This window comes from Asparagus officinalis, chromosome 3 (assembly GCF_001876935.1).
Source record: "Asparagus officinalis chromosome 3, Aspof.V1, whole genome shotgun sequence".
NCBI lineage: Eukaryota > Viridiplantae > Streptophyta > Magnoliopsida > Asparagales > Asparagaceae > Asparagus > Asparagus officinalis.
The window spans coordinates 45,949,821-45,973,879 of NC_033796.1; the positions used below are offsets into that span (position 1 = coordinate 45,949,821).

The 24,059-nt window shown below is 38.1% G+C and overlaps 1 protein-coding gene across 2 annotated transcripts; it reads left to right on the top strand.

Annotated features, from left to right (window-relative positions):
* LOC109834006 (protein PHOTOPERIOD-INDEPENDENT EARLY FLOWERING 1) lies at positions 1,738-24,053 on the top strand. 2 transcript variants are annotated; one of them, XM_020401893.1, is made up of 20 exons: positions 1,738-1,940; positions 2,029-2,109; positions 2,216-2,323; positions 2,406-2,486; positions 2,560-2,648; positions 2,767-2,909; positions 2,993-3,054; positions 4,495-4,630; positions 4,733-4,807; positions 4,911-4,924; positions 5,146-5,280; positions 6,421-6,456; positions 13,746-13,814; positions 15,847-15,909; positions 15,988-19,093; positions 19,492-19,556; positions 19,635-19,693; positions 20,009-20,768; positions 22,332-22,846; positions 23,439-24,053. In XM_020401893.1, exons 1-20 carry the CDS (start codon positions 1,881-1,883, stop codon positions 23,851-23,853), a joined length of 6,072 nt encoding a protein of 2,023 aa, XP_020257482.1. In that variant the 5' UTR covers positions 1,738-1,880; the 3' UTR covers positions 23,854-24,053. The 2 variants fall into 2 exon arrangements, with proteins under 2 accessions (XP_020257482.1, XP_020257483.1); XM_020401894.1 differs by having other exon boundaries at positions 5,149-5,280.

A 24,059-nucleotide genomic window follows, 5' to 3' on the forward strand; every position in this document is an offset into this window, starting at 1 on the left:
TTCTAATAGGTATCAAAAACGGATGAGAAAGTTATAACCAAAATACAAATCATATGAATAATTACAGAGGTTCTAATAGGTATCAAAAACTACAACTGTTTGATTCAATTACAGACAAATCATATGAATAATTACAGAGGTTCTAATAGGTATCAAAAACTACAACTGTTTGATTCAATTACAGTCACAGAGGTTCTTTTACTCCTTAGACAAGGGTATGAGCATAAAAACAAACAAATGCAATAATCTCCTTTATCATTAATAGTTGACTTTCCCTTCCTCCATAAAAAAAATTGTTAACCATTCAAAACGAAGCTGAAGAAGCCTTCAACTCCTCTAACATCTTCTTCAGTGATGGTTGATTAAATACCATATTTCCAAATTCAATGCTTGAGTATTTCTTGTACACTGCTCTCAATTTACTCTCAGGTGCAGCTGAGTGAGACTTAAGCAAAATTTGAGAGCAATCCCTGCACAATGCAGCAAAATTGTATTAAGAAAAATTTATAGGACATAATTTGGACTTATACAAGTTGTTAAGAAAAATTTGCAGGATATAATTTGGACTCATAGAGTACTGCATCAGATCCAACTCAGCAAAAATTACAACATCCTCGATCATAGAGTACTGTATTAGCCCCAACACGGTGTGTTAGTTCTGACACGTGGCGTGTTAGTTCTAACATGCAGCGTGTTAGTTCTAACACATCGCGTGTTAGTTCTAGTTTTAACGCCTTCTCGCTCACTTTCACATCCTCGATCGCTCCAGAAATTCTCAAGGGAGGGGGGAAGGCTGAACTCAAGGGAGGGGGAAGGCTGAACTCGAAGGTGGGGCGGGGAGGAGGCGACAGTGAACTCGAGGGCGAGGCAGAGAGCGATAGCGGCGAACTCCGATGTAGTCGAGGGCGAGGCGGGGAGTGGCGGCAAGCTACGACGACAGTGTTGGCATGGAGGAGAGGAGGGGAGGCGGCGACAAACCGTGGCGGAGGCTTGGGGGCCTGGGCCGGCGACGGCGAGGAGGGCGAGGGCAGCGCGGCCCGACGAGCTTGAGAAAACCCTTAAGTTTTAGAGAGAGATAGGAGAGAGAGAGAGAGAGGAGAGGAAAGAGATCGACGGAGAGAGAGGGGCAGGATATTGAGTATGGGTTTGAGGGATTGAAGGGAGAGGATAATGATATTTTGGGGATTTAAGCTTAACTGACATGTAATAATTGCTAAAAAGAGGCTGCAACACAAAATGTCATACTTTAAGGGGCTGAACCATATGTGGGAAACTAGAAGGGACTGCAGCACATGAAGTTTCTGCTTTTGGGGTCCGGACACATTTTTCCCTTAAAAAAAAGTAGGGCACACAGGTGCCGGAAAAAACATGTGAGGATATACAGCTGCAACATAATTGAAACTATATGGTTTTTAAACAATTATCAAGCTTAAAATATACTAAAAAAAGTAACATACTTATTATTCAATCCTTAATGTACACGGTTTGTAGAAGGGACGAGCAACATTGATTTCCAAACATAGACATACGACGTACGTGCCTCGTAGTAATTCATCCAAATAGGGTTCTGAATCTCAACCCGACCGGACCATTTTAATTAATAAATAGGCTCGAAATAAAAACGTTTCAAATGAACAGGTTCAATCGGGTATCAACCCGAAACAAACCCCACCCGACCCGTTTCAACCCGATTTCTTAGTAGATTTAGGGCTCGATCGAAACCTTTCCTCCTCTCTCGATCCTCTCCTCGATCTCTCTCTCTCTCTCTTCTCTCTTCCCCCCCTCTCTCTCTCCGGAATCAAGATCAACACGCGATTTCACCTTATTCTATCCTCTATTTTCCTTAAAAATCTTGCAGGAGTGACCTTAAGAGGGCGGCCATGGCCTCTAAAGGCCCCAGGTCGAAGGTAGAGCACGAGTCAAGGTCACGGCGTCAAAAGGTAAAAGCTCTCAGTTGCATATTAAACTCGCTGTGCTCGGATTAGTGCATTTTAGCTCTCAGTTGTTGATTTTATTTGTTTATGGTAGGCTCTTGAAGCCCCCAGAGAGCCACCGAGGCCTAAGGCGCACTGGGATCACGTTCTCGAGGAAATGGTTTGGCTTTCAAAGGTACCGTACTTATTTATGAGACTTTAAGCTTGTAATGTGAAGAAAATGCAAGGAATTCTATGATTGGTTTGTTAAAAATTTGATTTTCTCCCCTTTTTGGGTGTAGGATTTTGAGTCCGAGCGAAAATGGAAGCTAGCTCAGGCAAAGAGGGTAGCTATAAGGGCCTCTAAAAGTTTTTCGGAGCATGCCACCAGAGGAGAAAAGAAAGTGAAGGTTTGATATCATTTTTCAGTTTTGAAAAAAAAAGATATGGATTATACAGGCAAATGTATTAAGTACTCATTGTGGATTGTAGGAAGAAGAGCAAAAGTTAAGAAAAGTGGCGCTTAATATTTCAAAAGATGTGAAAAAATTTTGGTTGAAAATAGAGAAACTGGTAAGTTGATTATGAATTTTTTGGTTTTTTAATTAATTTATGTGTGCAAAGTTTTATTATATTGTGATCTTAGGTTCTTTACAAGCACCAATTGGAGCTTGAGGAGAAAAAGAAAAAAGCTCTTGATAAACAGCTTGACTTTCTTTTGGGTCAGACTGAAAGGTCGATTGCGTCCCTTCTCTGAATTTGGGTTTACTTACTTGAGTAGTATTTTTCTCCTTCTGGTACACGGCTTCTTGAATTTTATGGCTTAATGGGCTTTGTTTTGTGCTTGCTTCAGGTATTCCACAATGCTAGCAGAAAATCTTGTAGATATTCCTACTGGTCTTAAACCACTGCAAATAGAATCTGGAGTGGAACGAGAAAATAAATCAGGCGGAGAAGAAGACAAAAAGTGTCTTATTGAAACATCTAAGAATTCATGTATGCAGTGGTTATTATTATTATTTGTTGCTAGTGCTACTTTTTTTTTTCTTCTTTTGTTACTTAGAGAAACTTTCCTGCAGTAGCCGAGTCAGATTCCATGGAGCTCGATGATGATTTTGGGATTAGATCTGAAGATGACGTGGTAAGTGCCCTATGGTACAAGATAGGTTATATCTACATGCAAAACCTCTAACTGAACCCTATGTGCATTTTCCTTAAAATCATTGTCACATTTGAACTGCTAGTTATGAACTAAGGTCATTGGTTCATATTCTGTCACAATAGATGAGATGATTTATCTTATTTTGTTAGCTATTAATTTTCTTCAGCGCAAATGCATGCTGTGTGGAGATGAAATTTGTGATTTAGTATCAGCTAACACTGCTTCTGTTAAAGATGATAAAAATAGTTTTGATCTATAATGGGTAGTTGAGTGGCTAACATAGATGATTGCCCCTGTCATGCCATGCACAATGCTGCATAGATACGATTTTGTTTTAATACCTGGCTGGGTGTACTTTCACAATGGTCTTTACCTTTTCCAATTAAAAAGGTTCCACGTGGCGCACAAGCCTCATGGGAAGGGTTTGATCAATTTGTTTTCACAAATTGGGTTCCTTCCATTTTCTCCCAATGGTGGGGAAAGTTCCAAACTTGTCTTGGTTGTACCATGCCTTGGAACTTGTGACCTCTTTACCATAAGGTACATGCATTTAACTTGAATTTGTGACCTCTTTGCCAAAATTGTCAGGTTGTATGTGTGAGTACAGAAACCAATTTTTGGTTTATTTTTTTAAATTGAAAGTATTAATACTGCAAATTTCTAAGAGTTGCTTCATTCATAAATATATCTACTTGGACCTTGGTGCTGAGGTTGACTATGATTAAATTTGAAAATCATTTAAATCTGGAACAGGTTATATAAAGTTTAGATGTTCACATAAGCATGCTAGTTTGTGCTCGTGTGGATGAGTGCTAAGTGGTGTGTCCATTTGTCTGAAAAGCGGATCTGTTTTCCTTCTCTCTTTAAATTAAAAATCATATCATTGTAATTAAGAGAAATTGTATGGCAATATAACATTGAGAAGGAAATATGGAGCTTTTTTGCTAAAGTTAAATTTATGTAATTTGAAAATCTATTCCTGGTGGAGATTTTGTGTTCTATAGGTTTAGGAACTTCGTAGTTTGGACGTCCCCTCAACTGAAAATCTTAGAACACATTATAGTCTTTTGATAGCTTTGCACATTATAGTTTTGAATACTTTAGCATATGCAGAACTTTCTTTTTGTTAGTAATGGCATGTATGGATCAATTTAGCCAAAATATTGCAGGCATGAAGGCTTTTATGTTTACATATCTCCTTCAGTGCTGACCGCACGTCACATGACTAAGATGGGTAATAGAGCCAAAATGTTGAAGGAAAAAAAGACTTGTATGTTTGCAGTGTCCTTCCGTGCTAACCGTATGCTTAGCTTCTACTTATTTCTTTCCTTCTATACTTGTACCATTGAGAATCTACATAGTTTACATCTTCTTCCAATGATCTTTATCTCTATTACATTTCCTGTTGTTTGATTGCAGGAAGACGATGAAAAAACTATTGAGGAGGATGAAATTCACATTACTGAGGATGAACGAAGAGAGGAATTAATAGCCTTGCAGGCTGAAGTTGATTTACCTCTGGAAGAGCTTCTCAATAACTACACTAAAGAGAAAGGTGAATCTCGCTTTGGGAGCTTAGCTAGCTTCAACATCATATGTACGGTTACTTTGTTTGGATCTTCTTTCTCTTAGTAGTGATCGATGTCAGTAATGTCAGTCAGCAGGGAAGTCAGTCCAGAAGGTGTTGAAGATGTTGCTGACCATGCAATAAAGAGGAATAATCAGATCAAGGGTGAGCTATTACTAAGTGCTAACTTGGGTGCTTTGAAAACCAGTTTTTCTTTCTTCTCTCACTGTTTATATTTATAAAGCTTATCTTCTATGTGATATTGCAGGTTCCGTGAACCAGGTAAATGGCTGTAACTATGTCATGAAATCTTCAAAGTTTTCGCCTCTTGCAAATAATAGAGGATGTTACCCTTTTTGTTATTATCAAAGTAACATTTTTTTGAGTGAACTATTAGAAGTAACTCTTCATACAATGGTTCCACTGAGCTCCACCATAAGTCAATCACTTTCTCTTTCACCTACAATCAGATAGTTTTTATAATGGCTGTAGTGTTCTATCAGCAGGGGGACAACAATCATGTAGGGCCCTACTTGGAAGGCCACTTTGGTGTTCAGACACGAAGATCTAAACTTGCTGAAAAAGATTCTAACACATTATTGAAGGGATCTGTGCTAACTGGAGCTGGTGATGATCCGGTAAGAGTGGCTGTTGATAAATTTGATTTGTAATACCAACATTACGTAGCCATGTTTCTTCCAGAATAGTTGTCACTAGTTTGATGAACTTCCAGAATATTTGCAATACCAACATTACTTAACCTCTTTGTTTGCTTTAGCCTCCAACGAAGTTGATCCAAATTTGCCAGGTTGGGAGTTCATCACATCTGCTTTTTGCATTAAGCTACTGGTAATATAATCCTCAAAACTACAAGGGAATTAGTATATGACATCTTGAGGAAACATGTAGCTGAAATGAGAATTTAAGATTAATGAATAATAAGGTGCTAAAAGATAGGATAAGGGTGAATACATTTATCAGAAGTAGCTTTTAGGAGAATTGAAGGAGAGGGAAAGCCCGTTGGGATAGTTTAGCCATATTCAATGGAGATCACACCAAGCTGAAGGATCCATATGATTGCGGTTAATCTAGCAAAATCATTGTTAATGGAGTAGCAAGGACTAGTCATGTTCCATGGAGATGTGGAAGTGGACTAGTAAGGGGAAGCTATCAGATTGTGGTTAATTTTGCAAGTTGCAACACTATAGTTGATGGGGTAATAAGGAATAGGAACATCCCTACATGAACATGGCTTGAGACAGTAAAAAAGGAAATTGATAGTTACCAATTTAACGAACAAAATTTCCTCTTAACAAAATTGACTTTGAGTACTTGGGGTAAGGCTTAGCCATTGTTATTTCTGAAAAGTGGGTTCTCCATTTAGGACGTGCCTAAGTCTAGTATACTTGTTGGACAACTTAATTGATTACCTGACATTGTAAAATTGATTGGAATCCTAACCCTTTCTGGTTCTGATGTAAAAGCTTCAAATTATATCAAAAGTTTCATTTTGGCTTTGTGCAAATATTGGCCTGAAATAGTTTATAGAAGTCATGACAAAAAGTTCCATTACAATATGAAATATCTTTTTATTTTCAACTAAAACTATAGCTTACGAAAATTATGATGTCTGTTTAAGCATGCTTCTTCTATTTTGAATATTGTGCACTCATAATACTTGTTTAGAAATTAATAAAATTTTACATACATTATTAGCGGAGAAATGTTATTATACCTATAATATGTCATTTCTATGCTTATAAAAGATCTTCTTACAGGATGACAGAGACTATGTCCTTATTGGTGAAGAAAAGGTATTTTCTGTCCAATCTAATCTATTTTTATTTACATAACTCCTACGGTAGTCAGTTGGTTTACTTAATTTGCCCCTGCTTGTTATAAGATATTCTATATATGATATATCATAGACTAAGGGCATAGTCATGCTGGTTTGCATAGACACTTAAATTATAGCTTCCATATAACTCATATCCCTAGCTCTATTAATAGCATTCAATATCACTGTAGGTAGTCTGAACGTACAGGCTGTATTCTCTGTGGATCACACACTATTTCTGATTAGTTCTTTTGACCCTTGTTTTAATGCTTCAGTAGTTTTCCTAATAACATTGCCCTCGATTTCTAAGTACAACCCGGTGTATTCAGAATGTCTAGAAACATCAATGAGGTACACAACTGAATATCATGTCTTTCTGGTACTTTGCTCATGTTTCACGAGGGTGCATTTAGTTCAAGAAGCTCAAAAAATCCGGATAGGTTTAGCTGATCTTTGAATTTGGTTTCTCATTTATAATGTGATCAATTAACAATGTTCAGAAAAGCAATTTCACTATGCATTAGATCCTTGAGTGTATATTGCATACATGTATCCTGTGTTTGTTAAACTGATTACATAGAATTACGCAGATCGTGCAATAGTTAAACAAGTTTCAAATCCAAGCTTCCAAATTTCAAGTGGCGAATTTCACTTCCAGTTAAAAAATTTCACAGTTGATAATTCCAGTTTAAGTTATTTACTGAAAAACATTTACATATGAAAAAGTATTAGTAGCTTACACTTGCTCACTGTTTTCTGAAGAGCAAACAATAATGAATCACCAAGTCAAAAGGAACAAGAAGAAGACAAACATAGAGGAGATGACAAAGGGAAAAGAAGAGAAGAGAAGGAAATACAAGAAATCTTTATGATTAGTGAATTAGGGGAAAAAGCTTTCTCAACTTGATTCCAGCTACTTGAGTTCCTACCCAACCCTTCTTATTGCCTGAGAGAGAAGAATGATAACGAGAGGCTATGATACCCGACATGGCAATTTTGGCATCGTACCCTTGTCGGGTGCGGTTTGGGTACGTTTCCCGGGTGTGGTTTGGGTACGTTTCCGCACCCAAACGGAGGGGACACGAGAGCAATTCATTTCCCACGTGCGAGAGGACTTTGGACCAGTTACATTTGAGGAAAATGAGTTTAGCTGAGATATGCAAGGAAGAAGAAGACTCTCTCTTATTTTCTTAGTTTTAAATTTGTTAGTGGAACATGACATCACCATTCACATGGGTGCTTGACTATTTGCTTTTGTCTTTTCTTTAAAATTAATGGCAATGCTAAGAATGGGAGACATGTGTTCTCATATTTAAATAGGTAAGTGTGTGTGTGTGTGTGTGTATATATATATATATATTTATTTATTCTTTTTTGGAATATAAAGTCAAAGTTTCAAATGAGTTTACTTTATAATTTTAAGGAATGAGCTTATTTTATTGAGAATTTGAAATTAAACATAGTAAAATTGCTATAGTTAATATAATTGTTAATTGCTTGCATGTAATGAAGAGTTAAAGATGGAAGTTGGAAAGTTACAAAGCCTTTCACATGCTGAATTGTTGATTAAACTTTTATTTTTTTTTATTGTCGTATCCTCGTACCCGTGTCGAAATTTAGGACGGTGTCCCCGTATCCAAAATTTTTAGAAATTTCGTATCGGACACTCGGATCCGCACCCGTATCGGATACTCATACCCGAGTCCAGGTAACGTAGGTGTAGACACAAACCTCCGCAGGCGACGACTCGAGCGGGTGAGGTGAGCTCCGGTGAGCGACCGTGGGCAATGCAGTCTAGGCGAGATCTGTCAGGTAGCTCAGGCGAGGTCGATGACGAGGCTAGGCGAGTTCGTTGCGGTCGAGCTCCAGGCGGGCGTCGGCTTCAGGCGAGGTCGTGAACACGTAGGCGAGCTCGAGCGACATCAGGCAAGGTCGAGGCTCTGTAGGCGAGCTCGAATTGTACTGCAGGCGAGCTCGACGGTGCATGCGGGCTTCGGGCGAGTAACGACATCAAGCGAGCTCCGTGACAGGCTGTTGGCAGCATGTCTCCAGCTGGAGCTAGGGTTTCCCTATAAAAGAGAAACCCAGAGCTCAAACCCCGTTTGCTTCTTCTCGTGCTTAGATCCAACAGTGGCGGCTTCTCTCTCTCTTCTTCACGCGTTCTCTCTTTCCAGCGGCGGCTTTGTTTTTTCTCCAGCTCTCAATTGTGTTTTGAGGGAAGGAATTAAAGAGGAAATTAAAAAGAGAGAAATTATGGGGGGGGTGGCTCTTGATTCTTATCTCCAGCACACAGTGAATTAAAGATGGGAGATTTAAGAGGGATTCTTTTTCCCACATCTCAGTTTGAGGGGGAATTAAAAAAGAGAATTAACAATGTAACTACAATGTTGTTTTGTATTTTGAGAGATCTCAAGTTTGAGATCCGTTCTTGTATTGTAATTTCTTGTTGATTAATAAGAAATTAATTGTGTGACTCCCGAGGACGTAGGCAGTTGCCAAACCTCGTAAATCTTGGTGTACTTTTCTCTATATTACGTTTCTGCTGTTTTAGGGGTTTAGCTTTAGCGTAGCCCCGGGTATTCCCGAACACTTGGTATATTAGAGTATTTGAGCAAGTCATGAAAGGCTGCAGCTTTTACCATAGCATGGCAAATTATTGTGTTGATGTCATATGAATAGCTGCAGCTTTTACCGATTAACTTAGAGAATCTTGTCTGTCTGGAATTTGCAATTATATATATATATATATATATATGAGCCGTGTCCCTGTACCCTATTTTTTACAAATTTGCCGTGTCCCGTACCTGTATTCGTGTCCATACCCGTACCTATGCAACCTAGACGAGAGGGATTGGATCCAAAAAAGATTAAAAATATGTTGTATGAGAGCTAGATATATATATATATATATATATATGAGCCGTGTCCCTGTACCCTATTTTTTACAAATTTGCCGTGTCCCGTACCTGTATTCGTGTCCATACCCGTACCTATGCAACCTAGACGAGAGGGATTGGATCCAAAAAAGATTAAAAATATGTTGTATGAGAGCTAGAAACATGTTGGTTGGTATGCTGCCTAATGTCACCATCAGTTTATTTTGTTGCATTCATGCATTTTTTCCCATTTGATTGTTTCTATCAATGAAGCCACACGATCAATAGGTCCTAAGAGAGGGGGAGGGGGATGATTGAATGCAATAGAGAGATGGAGAGGGATGGAGGGGCGACAATTGTAATGTTAATAAAAAATTCTTTATGAAACCTATTATATAGACCTATTAATCCCAAGTATTGGTATGACTAAGATCAAAGTGTGCAGAGCCCACTCATAATAGGTTCATGGTACATCTTATAATTTTTTAGGAATTAATTCAAAGTTTTATAAGATTTTTCAAGTCATTTTGAACCTTGTAGCTTCTCCATATCCCCTTGGATTCAAACCTCTTGTGCCTCTTCTCTTATTCTCTCCCCCCTTTCCCTTTATTTTTTATTCATCTGAGAAGAGCGAAGAGAGGGGCCGAATGAGTTTGGCGTCCTTTTTATATAGCCATCCTAAGGCGAAGAGGCAAGGGACAATTGTCTCTCGCGACTTTCTATGTAATCCAACGGGAATCAAGCCAAGAGTTTATTAATGAGGTCAACCATTATATGTTGATTTTTCTGGGTAAAATTACTTCGCAGTTTACATGACACTCATATTTGCATGCCAAGTCCAAGCCAGCTCAATTACTATATAGTTAATTGGTTTTTTCACAGAAGCCACCTTTAAAATATGGTGATCATATGCAAACCATCTTTAAAGTCTAGCTAGTATAGAGATCATCTTAAAAAGGGTTCTGGTAACAATCAACCATCTAACCTATTTTTGGTAGAATTTATATTGAAATCCCCAAAATCCCTTAAAAACACACCAGAAAATAGGCTAACTTTGGTTAATAAGGAATATCACGCGCCTGATGGCCCTGACATGTGCGTTTTTAAGGTATCTTGGGGATTTCAATTGAAACTTCACTAAATAATAGGGCAATTGTTGTTAGAATTCTTTTTGAAGACGGTTTCTATATCAATTGAACTTTAAAGGTTGTTATTATATTCTATCCTTATTTCAAAGGTAGTTTATGTGAAAAACCCTTAATTAATTTTAAAACTTGGTTAACAATGTAATCAATAATTTGTGTTATTACAACTCCTAACTAATAAAAAGTTCGTCCTCTAAACATGGTAATACCTCTGTTCTTGAAGAACTCTAGATACGTATCGTGTATATAATATTCTAGATCTCATGTGTCTTCTCTTACAAATGATTTATTAGTGTACTTTCACAGATTCGATAGTTTGATGCCTTAGTGCTTCCTCTTCTCCAATCATGATGCATTTTGAGTTCTCTTTATAAGTCTAACAATATGGCTTAAGCTCCAATAGGGCCAACTAAAAGACTTTCTTTGAATCTCAAACGAATTTCCTAGCATTGGTACATAAAATAGATAATCCTTATGAAGCCTAGTGATAAATTTATATTTACCACAATGCATTGTGAAACATTTGCTGTGTTTAGTAATGCCTCTAAATGGTGCTAGGGTGAGTACTCATGCAAAGTGACAAGGTTGTAGCATATCTGTCACACCTTGATCCCGCAAGCCCATTGACTTGATATAAGTCCTGAGATCCACTGAGTGCAACACATGGTTTAGCTCAATTTACTGCCGGAATTAACAAGTTAATTTTGCACTTGATTCTCAAGACCAATTATTTAAACCCTCTCAAACTCAATTAATTTTCCGATGTGGGACTATTATTGAGGGTAATACAATCACCCCACCTGTGATGTCCTCATCGTGACATTACAGTAGCCCATCTTAGGATCATCGCCAGCTGTCAGGTGAGGTGGACCTTAGAGGTGGCTCCTACGGGTTCTGGAGGTGGCTCTCACCACACTCATGAGATGTAGTTCTTTCTCGCATAACAGGGGATGTTCTTCTAGATAACTGAACCTTACAAACAGAATGATTTGAAGTTGGCAGTTGTAGTCTTTGCTCTCAAGATTTGGAGTCAATTGTCTTTATGGAGCACGCGAGATGTACACTTACCACAAGAGTTTAAAGTTTATCTTCACTCAAAAGGCCTTGAATTTGAAGCAAAGAAAATTGTTGAAACTTCTCAAAGATTATGGTTGACCTTCAGTATCATCTAGGCTAGACAATATGGTTAACAATGCATTGCGTGGTAAATTTAGCCCGTCTTGTTACATACAAAGGGAGAATGTTAGAAGACATGTATAGTATGTGGATTGAAATTTTGTTCTACCAGGTCATGACTAAATTGGCGAATATCTTAGTGCAATCTTTGTTAGATACTGGGCAGAATGACATTCAACTGTAGAAACAAGAAGGGTGTGGAAGGAAGCACTCAACCAAGGGTTAAAATAATGAAGATTGACTCTTGAGGTTTGAAACTCGAGTTTGACCAGATGTCCTGGTGGTGAAGCTTACAGAGGAAGCATCATTCTATATCTATACCATGCATCCCAGCGAGATGAAAATGTACAAGCACTTGAACAAAGTCTGTCGATGGATAGTATGAAGAGGGAGATTTCAAAGTATATTGTTGAGTGTTTGACATGTCAGCAAATGTTAATGGGACATCAGAGTCAGCAAATGTCAATGGAACATCAGAGACCAGTTGGGTTGATCGGTAATTTTGGTATATGAATATGGAAATCGGAGAAGGTCATGCATTTGTTGATCTGATCTTTGAGAGCTAATGATGCTGTATGAGTGATAATCGACCACTTAAAAAAAGGAAAAAAAAGAGAGAATCGACTGTATCGATTGAGTTGGACACATTTCTTGGCTATGAACATGACATTTTGTCTAGAGAAGTTGACACAATCATACATCGAGTAGATAGAGAAATTAGATGGCATACCTGTATCAATAGCGTCTGACAGAGTTCCAAAGTTCACATTCAAATATTGGAAGAGTTCCAAAGTTCACATTAAAATATTGGAAAATCGCCTGTTTGCCTTATTACATGGGGGTATGTGCATTTTCAGGCCACATAGCCACACATTTCTGAGCCACACTGCAGCTAACCAATTGTGAATCATGATCAATGATTATTAACTGTCAATTCGATAACAAGTATTAGTGCATGAACTTTAATATGCATTATATCTTTAATAAGGCTTTTAGAGCACTTGTTCATCAGTAGTGAACCGTCCAATGTGCCAGAGTCTGGAGTTAAGATTCTCATTCTGCTTGAGATATGGCTATGTCCTTTCCAAGAAAAGGTTTAAGCTTATATATTGTATTCTATTCCTATATTGAGGATGCTAATTTTGTCACATGTAAATTTGGTTAACTTGGCACCTGCTGATTGATTAAAGACATAAGGTAAAGTGGTTATTGTTCAATATAGTATTTCTTGCTCTACCTTTTCCATGTTGCTTCTGTATAATTTTTAACTTGATTTACTTCATGCAATCGGAGACAGCAATCATCATAAACATTTTTATCTGAAATTTGTAAACCATTTTGAAAATCAGGTTTGTTTTTGGACCTTTTCATTTGCTTATGCACTCTGATGCTAGGGCTGATTCACTGCCACATATCAAGTTTATCATTTCCACCATCATTTGAAAGTGTCCAGTCTATGATGCTTCTGTTTTGTTGCTGGTACAATGAGCTTGATGTACATGAGCAGTTAGAACCATCCTTTTAGATTTATGGTGTACCTGTGTGTGTGATATATCATGTGGTAAGTGCGTATTATATTCATTAGACGGTACCCTAATTTTCTGGTTAGCGTAGGACCTCATTTTCTGGAAGTATTTTTTGAGGCAAGTTTATGCCTCTGTATGGAATTTGAGTGGTCCATTTTGTCAAAACCTTGCCATTTTAATAGGCATTTCATTTTTTTTATCTTTCATGGACGGTTTCTTGTGAATCTCTGTAGGCAACTCACTTACGATTAGCTGCTTTAATAATGTAGTTTACTTCACAATTTAAAAGTTGCTTCCCATTTGCTGATTTGCTAATGTACTATAGTTTGCAAGCTGTAGCTGGTATGGCTCTGAAACGTTGCGGGCTTTTCATTTCTTACTGTTATTAACTTAATTATTCATCTACATGATAATTTTGTGGGGATTTGTGATTCCTGTTGTAATTCTGTAACAACCCCAACTCTCCTGTCTGATTTTTCATCTTGCTGATTTAGTCATTGCATTGATTACTGAAAATATATATTTTAATTAAATAATTTATAGGATGATGAGGAAACACTTTCTGAAGAGGAAGAGTTGGCTAAGGGAGAATCAGATGACCCTCTGGATGAGGTAAAGGGTTTAAAATTGCATGATTTTTGATCAAGTTGGCCAGTACTTCTTATTTTCTTGATGATTAAACCTTCCTGTGTTTATTTCAAATTCATGGCAGTGGAGAAATTTTCTTTTGATTGATTTAGGAAGCTATTGTATTTATTAATGCCCTGAAATGCAACATGTAGTTGGTTCCTTCTGCAGAAGTTTCTCCTAGAGGCCTCCAATTAGGCAGCATGTGAACAATAATTTACTTTCTAATTACTTCATTTTGTCATTTATTTCACCGCAATCCCTGCTTTCAGCCTCATATAGTCCTTTATTTATTTAAGTGTATTCAAGGGTTTATAGTGGAAAACTACTCTCTTCATCCTCAAGAGTCGAATGTACTTCTCTATAGCAAACCTTTGTCATCCCCGGCAGCAAGACTTCAGGACCTTTTTAACCTAAATAAAGTTTGGTGGACTGATTTTGTTTACAGTGAGTTTTAATTGTATGGCCAATAAGGTAGATTGCTAGCAACACATCTCCACCAAGCATTATTTATCATATCTGAACAACTTACTTAATAGTTATAAATCTCCTTGACTTAAAAGTCTAAAGTGATATATTATCTTCTTAATAGTGGGGCCTTCAGCGTCACATTCTCGGTAGACATTGCAAGTCACTAAGTGCTTTGATACACAACTCTATATAGTGATAAAGTTCCAGAATGTTTAGGATCTAACTATGCCCGCACGTGACCATATTTACGAAGATGCTCTTTGCTGAACAGATTTTCTCAAAAGTGAGCTTGAAGGACTGTAAACGTAGCCCAAAGATGTTGGATACAGGATACCGCCTCCTGAGATGCTTTACATTCTGATTTTTTGTCGATTACAAGTTATCAACACTGATTACCTCTTGTCTTTTCTTGAGTGGATCCACAATATTGCTTATATTTAGTCTGATCCTCAGTTATTGGGGCTCGTAAGATATGGGACTTTTCTGAGATCATTGGCAAGGAGAAGTCTAAGGACAGTCATGGATCTAGCTATCCTTGGACACTCGCAGAGAATTAAACAGAGATGGGTTGGGTTAGGTAAGGGTTTTGGATTGGGATTATAGTTAGGGACACGCCCCCCTCCCCAAAACAACCCCCCAACCCCTCCTGGGCGAATATGGTGAGTGAGAGCGAGTGACGCATTTGGCGAGTGTTGATAAAAGTTCTGCATTGGCAACACATAAGCTCTTGGATCTTATGTTCTGTTTACAAGATCCAAAATCCCGTGTACTTTTCCTGCATATGTTCCATCTTGTCTTTCTCTACTTTTGGAGGCTTCATTTAGTCTCCATTTTCTTAGATGATTCTGGCCACTTATGTGATGATTCCACTATTAATCGTTGGGTTTTGAATATAAATTATTAGAGCAACCTTTTACGTCAGATTTTGAGTTTCTCTGTAATAATTGGTCTGTGCAGAGTATACATGTGTCTGCTTGCTGGTCTGCATATATTCAGATTTGACATCTTTTTTGTACCTATTGACAAAGGCTTCTGTTAATTCTTCATCTTTAAGAGAATTCTGCATAAAGTGTTATGATTTTATGCCAGATCGAGAAGTTTCCATCATGATTTTTGTTTTGTTAAGAGTATAAAATTATGACCCTCAAGCAACTTCAGAGGTTTGGCATAGTGGTAGGAATCTTTGACATGATATTAGAGCAGCCCAGGTTCATATCTTAGCGGCCACAAATTTCTAAAGTGGATTAAAAAAAAAAATTATACCACTCTGTGAGTCTAGGTTTTGTCTCATATAAAAGAGCCCTCAACTTGGGTCCCTCAACTTGGGTGTATGTTGGAGTATAATTATAACCCTCAACCCTCACCATAACTTCAAAGTATTTGTCTAGTGCCAAGTACCTTTGACTATTTCCTTACACAGTTAGACATCTTCTGCCATGAAATAGATGCAGGCCTAACCATCATTATCCTTTTTCCTCTTATCTCTTCATTCCATTATGTTTTAGAGTTGTTAAACCTGTGTCCTAAAACGACTTTCTTTGTGCAGATTGGTTTATTGCAGAAAGAGAGTGAAATGCCTGTCGAAGAGCTGCTTGCAAGGTATAGAAAGGTATGGGACCTCTCTTTTTGTGTATTCCCCTTTCCTCTTTTATCCTGTATTATCATTATTAACAGTCTACCCATGTAGGAAGACTGCGCTGATAGCACTGCAGAATTAGATTCTGCTTCCTCAGATTCTGATGATGAGAAGGATTCTGCTGCACATCATAATGTTCAATTAGCAGATCCAGACCTCCCCACGGATGCATCATCCAAACAGGATGTATCTAGTGATCTCAAGGATATGGATATTGATATGCAAGTAGTGGATAATCATAATGAAATTTCAGATAAAAAGGGGAGTGAAGACATAATTGCTGATGCAGCGGCAGCTGCAAGGTCAGCTCAACCAACTGGGAACACTTTCTCAACTACCAAAGTCCGAACAAAATTCCCTTTTCTCCTAAAGCATTCTCTTCGAGAATACCAGCATATTGGTTTGGATTGGTTAGTAACAATGTATGAGAAAAGGCTGAATGGAATTCTTGCTGATGAAATGGGTTTGGGGAAGACGATCATGACAATTTCTCTTCTAGCTCACCTTGCATGTGAAAAGGGTATATGGGGACCTCATCTGATAGTAGTACCCACTAGTGTGATGCTTAACTGGGAAACTGAATTCCTTAAATGGTGTCCTGCTTTCAAAATATTGACATACTTTGGAAGTGCAAAAGAAAGGAAGCATAAACGCCAGGGTTGGATGAAACCCAACTCCTTCCACATATGTATCACAACTTATCGACTTGTTATACAGGATTCAAAGATTTTTAAGCGCAAGAAGTGGAAATATCTTATTTTGGATGAAGCTCATCTAATAAAGAACTGGAAATCCCAAAGATGGCAAACACTATTAAATTTTAATTCAAAGCGGCGGATTTTATTGACTGGGACTCCTTTGCAGAATGATCTCATGGAACTCTGGTCGTTGATGCATTTCTTAATGCCTCATATCTTTCAGTCTCATCAGGAATTCAAAGATTGGTTCTGCAATCCAATCGCCGGAATGGTTGAGGGACAGGATACTGTAAACAAAGAAGTTGTAGACCGTTTACACAATGTACTACGCCCGTTTATTCTTCGTCGTCTAAAGAGAGATGTGGAAAAGCAACTTCCAAAGAAGTATGAGCATGTCATATACTGTAGACTCTCTAGAAGGCAGCGGAATTTATATGAAGATTTCATTGCTAGTTCAGAAACACAGGCAACATTGGCAAGTTCGAATTTCTTTGGCATGATTAGTGTTATCATGCAGCTCCGCAAAGTCTGTAACCATCCAGATCTTTTTGAGGGTCGTCCTATTGTAAGTTCATTGGACTTGCCCGGTATTGACATGCAGTTGAGCTCTCCTGTTTGTACCGTCCTTTCTTCTTGTCCATTTTCTCAGGTTGATCTGAAAGGCCTGAATCTTGTATTCACCCATCTTGACTTCACCATGACGTCATGGGAAGTTGATGAAATTGCATCAAATTCTTGTCCCATTAACTTATTTGAGGAAAAAATACCAATGGTTTCAGAGAGTGGGCCATTTTCCTATGTCAACTGTGACCGAAGGAGAAATCCAGGAGGTAATATATTTGAAGAGATACATAGGGCCCTCTGCGAGGAAAGACTGAGACAGCTGAAGGAAAGGGCAGCCGCCATTGAATGGTGGAATTCCTTAAGGTGCCAGAAGCAACCTGTTTATGGAACTAACCTAAGGGAGCTTGTCACCGTCCAAGATCCTGTCTTTGATCTTCACAAGATGAAGAATAGTTCTTCCTGTTACTTGGATTTCTCATCAAAACTTGCAGCTATGGTACTCTCACCAGTGGAGCGATTACAAGAAATGCTTGACCTGGTTGAGTCCTTTATGTTTGCAATTCCCGCTTCACGAGCCCCTCCTCCTAGTTGCTGGTGCAGTAAAAGAGATTCTCCTATTATTTTGCAATCCTCTTATGTAGAAAAATGCACAGAAGCCTTCTCTCCTCTTTTGACACCAATCAGACCTGCTATTGTTCGGCGACAGGTGTATTTCCCGGACAGACGTCTGATACAGTTTGATTGTGGAAAGCTCCAGGAGCTCTCGGTCCTGCTAAGGCATTTAAAATCGGATGGCCATAGGGCTCTAATATTTACTCAAATGACTAAGATGCTTGATATTCTTGAAGCATTCATTAACTTATATGGTTACACATACATGCGCTTGGATGGCTCAACTCCGCCTGAGGAGAGACAAACACTAATGCAGAGGTTTAATACAAATCCAAAGTATTTTCTTTTTATATTGTCAACTAGGAGTGGTGGTGTTGGGATTAATCTTGTTGGGGCAGATACTGTAATTTTTTATGATAGTGACTGGAATCCTGCAATGGACCAGCAAGCTCAAGATCGATGTCACAGAATAGGACAGACAAGGGAAGTGCATATTTATCGGCTTATCAGTGAGAGTACAATTGAAGAAAACATATTAAAGAAAGCAAATCAGAAGCGCATGCTTGATGATTTGGTCATACAAAGTGGTAGTTACAACACGGATTTCTTTAAGAAGCTTGATCCGCTTGATATTTTCTCTGGTCATGGGGCTTTTTCTGTTGACAAGTTGCATGAAAGTTGCTCGAACCCTGTTGAGGGCTCCAAAAATGATATGGCAGTTCTGTCAAACGATGATGTTGAAGCAGCTATTAAGCAAGCGGAAGATGAAGCGGATTATATGGCGCTGAAAAGGGTAGAGCAGGAAGAGGCAGTGGACAATCAAGAGTTTACTGAGGAGGTCGTTGGGAAAATGGATGAAGATGAATTTCTAAATGATGATGACATAAAGGCTGATGAGAAAACCGCTGAAGAAGAGAGCTGGGGAAAGCCCATTGCAAACAAAGATAAAGATGCTAGCTTTTCTGAGAATAATAAAAATGAAGCACAGGCACTTACTGTTGTGGGCGATGATGATGATATTGATATGTTGGCTGATGTAAAGCAGATGGCAGCTGCAGCATCTGCTGCTGGACAAGCAAGTTCGTCATTTGAGAACCATCTTCGACCAATTGATAGATATGCAATGCGTTTTCTGGATCTGTGGGATCCTATAATTGACAAATCAGCTATAGAATATGAGGTTAATATGAACGCAGAAGAATGGGAGCTTGACCGTATTGAAAAGTTCAAGGAAGATCTTGAAGCAGAAATTGATGAAGATCAGGAACCTTTGTTGTATGAAAGTAAGTACCTACTGCGAGTGGTCACTTGTGAAAATTCTGTGTTCATACTTTATGATGTATGGGTTTGTAGAAGTATGGTCTGTCATGATCATATTTTTACACAGTATTTGAGGATTAACTTCACAATCTTTGGCCAATTTTAAATGCTCTTCAATTATGCATTTTTAGTTTTCGTTCTTGTTGCAGGTAACTGTTATATTGTAATTCTGTTGTTGTTGTCCTTTACTATTTTTCTCTCAAAATAATTCAATATATTATATTACCTGACTAACAATTGTAAACATCAAACTTTTAGGGTCTTCTTGTTTGAATTTTGTCTTGGTTCAGTATTAATCTCTTTTCTCAATACCATTTTTAGATGCACATCTTCTCAAACTTATGCATAACCTTTAAAACAGGATGGGATGCAGATTTTGCAACTAAGGCATACCGAGAACGTGTTGAAGCTTTAGCCCAGCAACAGGTCAGTGAGATTTTACTGATATTGTGATGTTATTGGTGCAAAATCAGTCTCCATCTAATTGTCTCGATTCATTTGCAGTTGCTTGACGAACAAGAATCTGATGCTCAAGACACAGACAAGAGTTATGAGGCTCTAAGGTATGGAAGTCGTAAAAGTTAGGTTCCTGAATTACCTTGATAATAATTCTTTTATCGGCAAGCAGTTCTTCTTAACAATATGAAATGCAATCATGGTTTCTTGTCATCTTCAGACATAACTTTGAGAATATATGCTAATCAAAGATTTTAATTCTTGGTTTGAAAGAAATTACATGGGAACAGTTTTTCAAGGTCCAAACTTTCACTTGTTGGCTGCAAGTGTTGCTCAGTATCGCCATGTGACTTTATTTTATGTAGAGAACTGTTGCGGTAAAATAGCTGAATTTGGCTTACTAAGGTGTTTTCCATGCACAGGAATGTGGAAATCGCTGACCGTAAGTCCAAGTCTAAGAAGAGGCCGAAGAAAACAAAGTTCAAGTCTTTAAAGAAAGGACCTCTAGCATCTGAAATGGGTGCTGCCTCTAAGGAAATACCAGTTGAATCAGATGATGATGATCTTTCCCTTGAGATGATGTGTATGGATTCCCCTCCACGTTCACCACCTAAGAAAAAGAGAAAGAAGGTTGTAGCTGAACCAGAAGAACAAAAGAACTCGAGGAAAAGCTTGAAGAAACTCAAGAAAGCCCCTGATTGGAAGCTTTTGGAGGATTCTAACTCTTCATTTATGCAGTTAGTGGAAGCCAAGGAGTCAAGGTCTGTAGACGGAGTTAATGACTTTGATCTAAAGTCAAACCGAAGCAAGGTGGGAAGCAAGATATCCATCACGGCGATGCCAATAAAACGTGTTATGGTGGTCAAGCCAGAAAGATTTAAAAGGAAAACTAATGTTTGGTCTAAGGATTGCTTTCCACCTCCAGATTCCTGGTCATCTCAAGAGGATGCCATGTTGTGTGCAATTGTACACGAGTATGGCACCCATTGGGCCCTTGCTAGTGATGCAATTTACAGTATGCCCGCGGGTGGTTTTTATCGGGGGTGGTTTCGCCATCCTGTCCATTGTTGTGAGAGGTTCCGTGAACTTGTTCTTAAATACGTGTTCCCTGCTGCAGACGGTTCTAATGTTGAAAAGAACACTTTGTCTGGATCTGGGAAGGCGCTTCTCAGAGTCACCGAGGTAATGAACTTACCCTCCTTGTTTGTTGCAATAATTTGAATGTTACTTTAGATTATAATCACAGGCTAACAAGCAGTTGTTGCTTGGTTATATGATAACTTATAATGTAATGAAATTCCTCTTATCTTCAATTTGCCCAAATATTGTTGAGAAGCTTCCTTTAGGTATTATTATCTTGAACAAAGTATAGTATATGACTATATGTGACGCAATGTGCAAATATATTAAAAAAAATGTTTTCTAATCTTCATTTGAAAAAGTGATAGACATAGATTCTTATGCATAGCTGGAATATCAGTTGCTTGTCGGATGTGGGTTGTAGGGATAAAAGACACGGGCATAGCAGAACAATCTCCAGTTGAATTCTCGTATTGAAACTTCCATTTGTATGACATTCCTCCAATTTTCTGCCATGATAGATTTATCCAATTTTTTCTATGATTGATTTAATTTTATGTTTTCACCATTTCATGTTCATGCTTAAGTGCCTTCTTTTTTTTCAAGGCTGTAAGATTTGTAGGCCTTTGCCCTTAAATTGTTGTTGCATGGAAGGTGAAGATGATATTAGCATTTGAAAGCACACTTACTTAGTTGTCCATCTTCTATCCCTCATTTGCATTCTTATGTTTGACCGAAGAAATTATTTCAGGTTTAAACATGCAGTTTTACTGTGGGATAAACCTAACCCATCTGTTAACCTGTGTAAAGATAGTATGGTTTTAATGTAAATCTTCTGCTTTGGCTGATTGAGCCCTTGACAAGAAATTGGTCCACAACTGTTTTATGTAAAAATATGACGGTTTATCACTCTGGTCCTCTCCTCAGTTGATGAGTTCCACACTCAACATGTTTGGGCCTCTTCCAAATACGAGTAACATGGCTTTCTTTTGCGATAAAATCTAACATTATTAGTCTCAATGGGCCCATTTTGATGGGAAAAAGGAATAAGAAACATGTGTCATTGATCTTGATCCTGCACCGATGAAACTAGTAATGACTTGTCACTGACAACATATTGTATTTCGTGTAAAGTCTAAGAACATCAGGTTTCCATGTCCTTGTTACTAATATAGGGATTCCAAATCAGGAGTATGTACTCGTATAAGATTATATTGGTTTACTTGAACATATATGCTTAAAGTTATTGGCAATGAATGCTAATTTGGTGAAGTATGCCTCAGCAGTTGCATGTCTCAGAGTTGTGCAAACCATTTACTTTTATTTTTTTTCAATCACCTATTCATCGTCTGTTAACTGATACATTCTCTAACAAGCGCATGTTGTTGATCATAACATATTTTATGTATTATTTGTTGAAATAGCATGAATAATTGTAAAATCTGTAGTACTTGAAAGATTAATTCGTTCCTAATATTTAATTGACTCCACATTTACTTCATGTTGAATAATCTGATTTTCCTTAAACTGCATTCTGTGAAGTGGTTATATTATTCCAAAATATTTATCTGGTCCTTTGTCAGTATTCTTGTCCATGTACCATCCTCATATCTTATGTTTGCATGTGTTGAAAAGATATGAATTTTGACGGTATAATTTTTGCAGGATCAAGCTCACACATTGCTTAATATTGCAATGGAACAGCCCGATGCTGAATTGCACCTTCAGAAACATTTCCTAGCCGTACTCTCTTCTGTTTGGAAGGCAAAATGCTGTCTCGAGCGCCGTCAAAGCACACTTCATTTTCGAAATGGTTTCTATTCAAGCAGTTTGTCTTCTCAGAGTTTTGGCAAGATGAAAGAGGGGCTAACGGGAAACATAGATTTGAAGGTTTTAAGGCAGAGCAGTAAGCTAGTCTTGGCAGCACTTCTCAGTGATGTCAGTGAAAAGCATCATGAAGAACCTTCTCATGTGATCACACAGCTTGAGACCCAAACATTGGGTGATCAGGTAGATATAACAGTTGACTTTCTCGAGGACCATGGTGTCTATGAAGCAGCTTTCCCTTCGTCTATTACCTTATCAGTATATGAGCCAGAATCACAAGTGCACGGAAATGAATTTCATGGAGAAACTTTGCTGGCTGAATCTTCTTGCAGAATTGCTCAGACTCGACTCAGGTAATATACATGTCATCATGTTTTGTGTCAAAAGGTTTCTTACTTTGTTCTTTTATGGACAAAATGACTAATTACCCCTTGAAAGTATTTCTGGACTCCCACCTTACCCCCCAAAGTATCAATTTACTTGGTTTCCTGCTATACTGTGTATGGGTCCAATAATGGCCATTATGTGAGCCCACAGTCAAATACTTAAAGATTGATGACGTAACAATGTTTTTTCTTCTTTTCATTTCCTCCATTTCCTGCAATCCCAGAAATGATTTTCCGTTCGAAATACCCAAACTTTTTACCCTTTGTTCCTTTTTTGGAATTGGACACTTATTTCAGGGATGGGAAAATCAATTCTATAATGTAAAAAAGCACATTCACGTTGTTGATTTGTTAAATATTCGGCTGTGGGCTCACAGAATGGCCACATTGGGCGCACAAAAGTAGTATAGTAGGGATGATAGGTAAATTGATACTGAAGGGGGGAAGCGGTAGTTCAGCAATACTTTTAAGGAGTAGTCTCTCATTTATATTTAGTTGCAACTCAGTCAATATGTAGTCTTGAGTTTTTTTTATTTTATTTTGTCGATTTTTTTTACAGGCTTGCTTCGGAAGCTTGTATTGATGGTGAAGGTACAGGATGGGCATCATCGGCTTTTTCTTCTTGCAGTATTGCCAGGAACCGAGCTGGAGGGAAGTCTCAAGCTTTGGGCAAGCACAAGTCTTCTTCAGATTCATCAAGACAGCAAAAGTCTAAAGTCCAAAAGATAGCAGAGTCATATGAAGACTCACTCTCGCTTACCAAATCCTTCCTTCCATCGCCAAGATTACATATTGATGATTTCCCTTCTGTTAATTTGGAATGTGGAATTGATTATCATTCCTTATTGCCTTCTGACGAATCCCTTCTTTTAGATATGCCCAGTTCAGAATTTATGCCGGAGGAGTATGATCCAGAATTTTTAACTGGTCTTGAGGATCTGGGATCGCTGCAGGATATTACTGATGTTGGTTGATACATAGATTTGAGACTCTACATGAAGGTTGATATATAGATTGAAGACTCTACATGAAGGTTATCAGTTTTGGTGGATTCTGCCCGTTTTGGGCATTTCAAGTGCTGGGCCTGTTGTTCTCGGAACACACATTATCTCCACGCAGGTTGGCAGAGAATTGGATGGAGGATATCAATGGATGGCAAATTTGTAAACTGTACAGTATT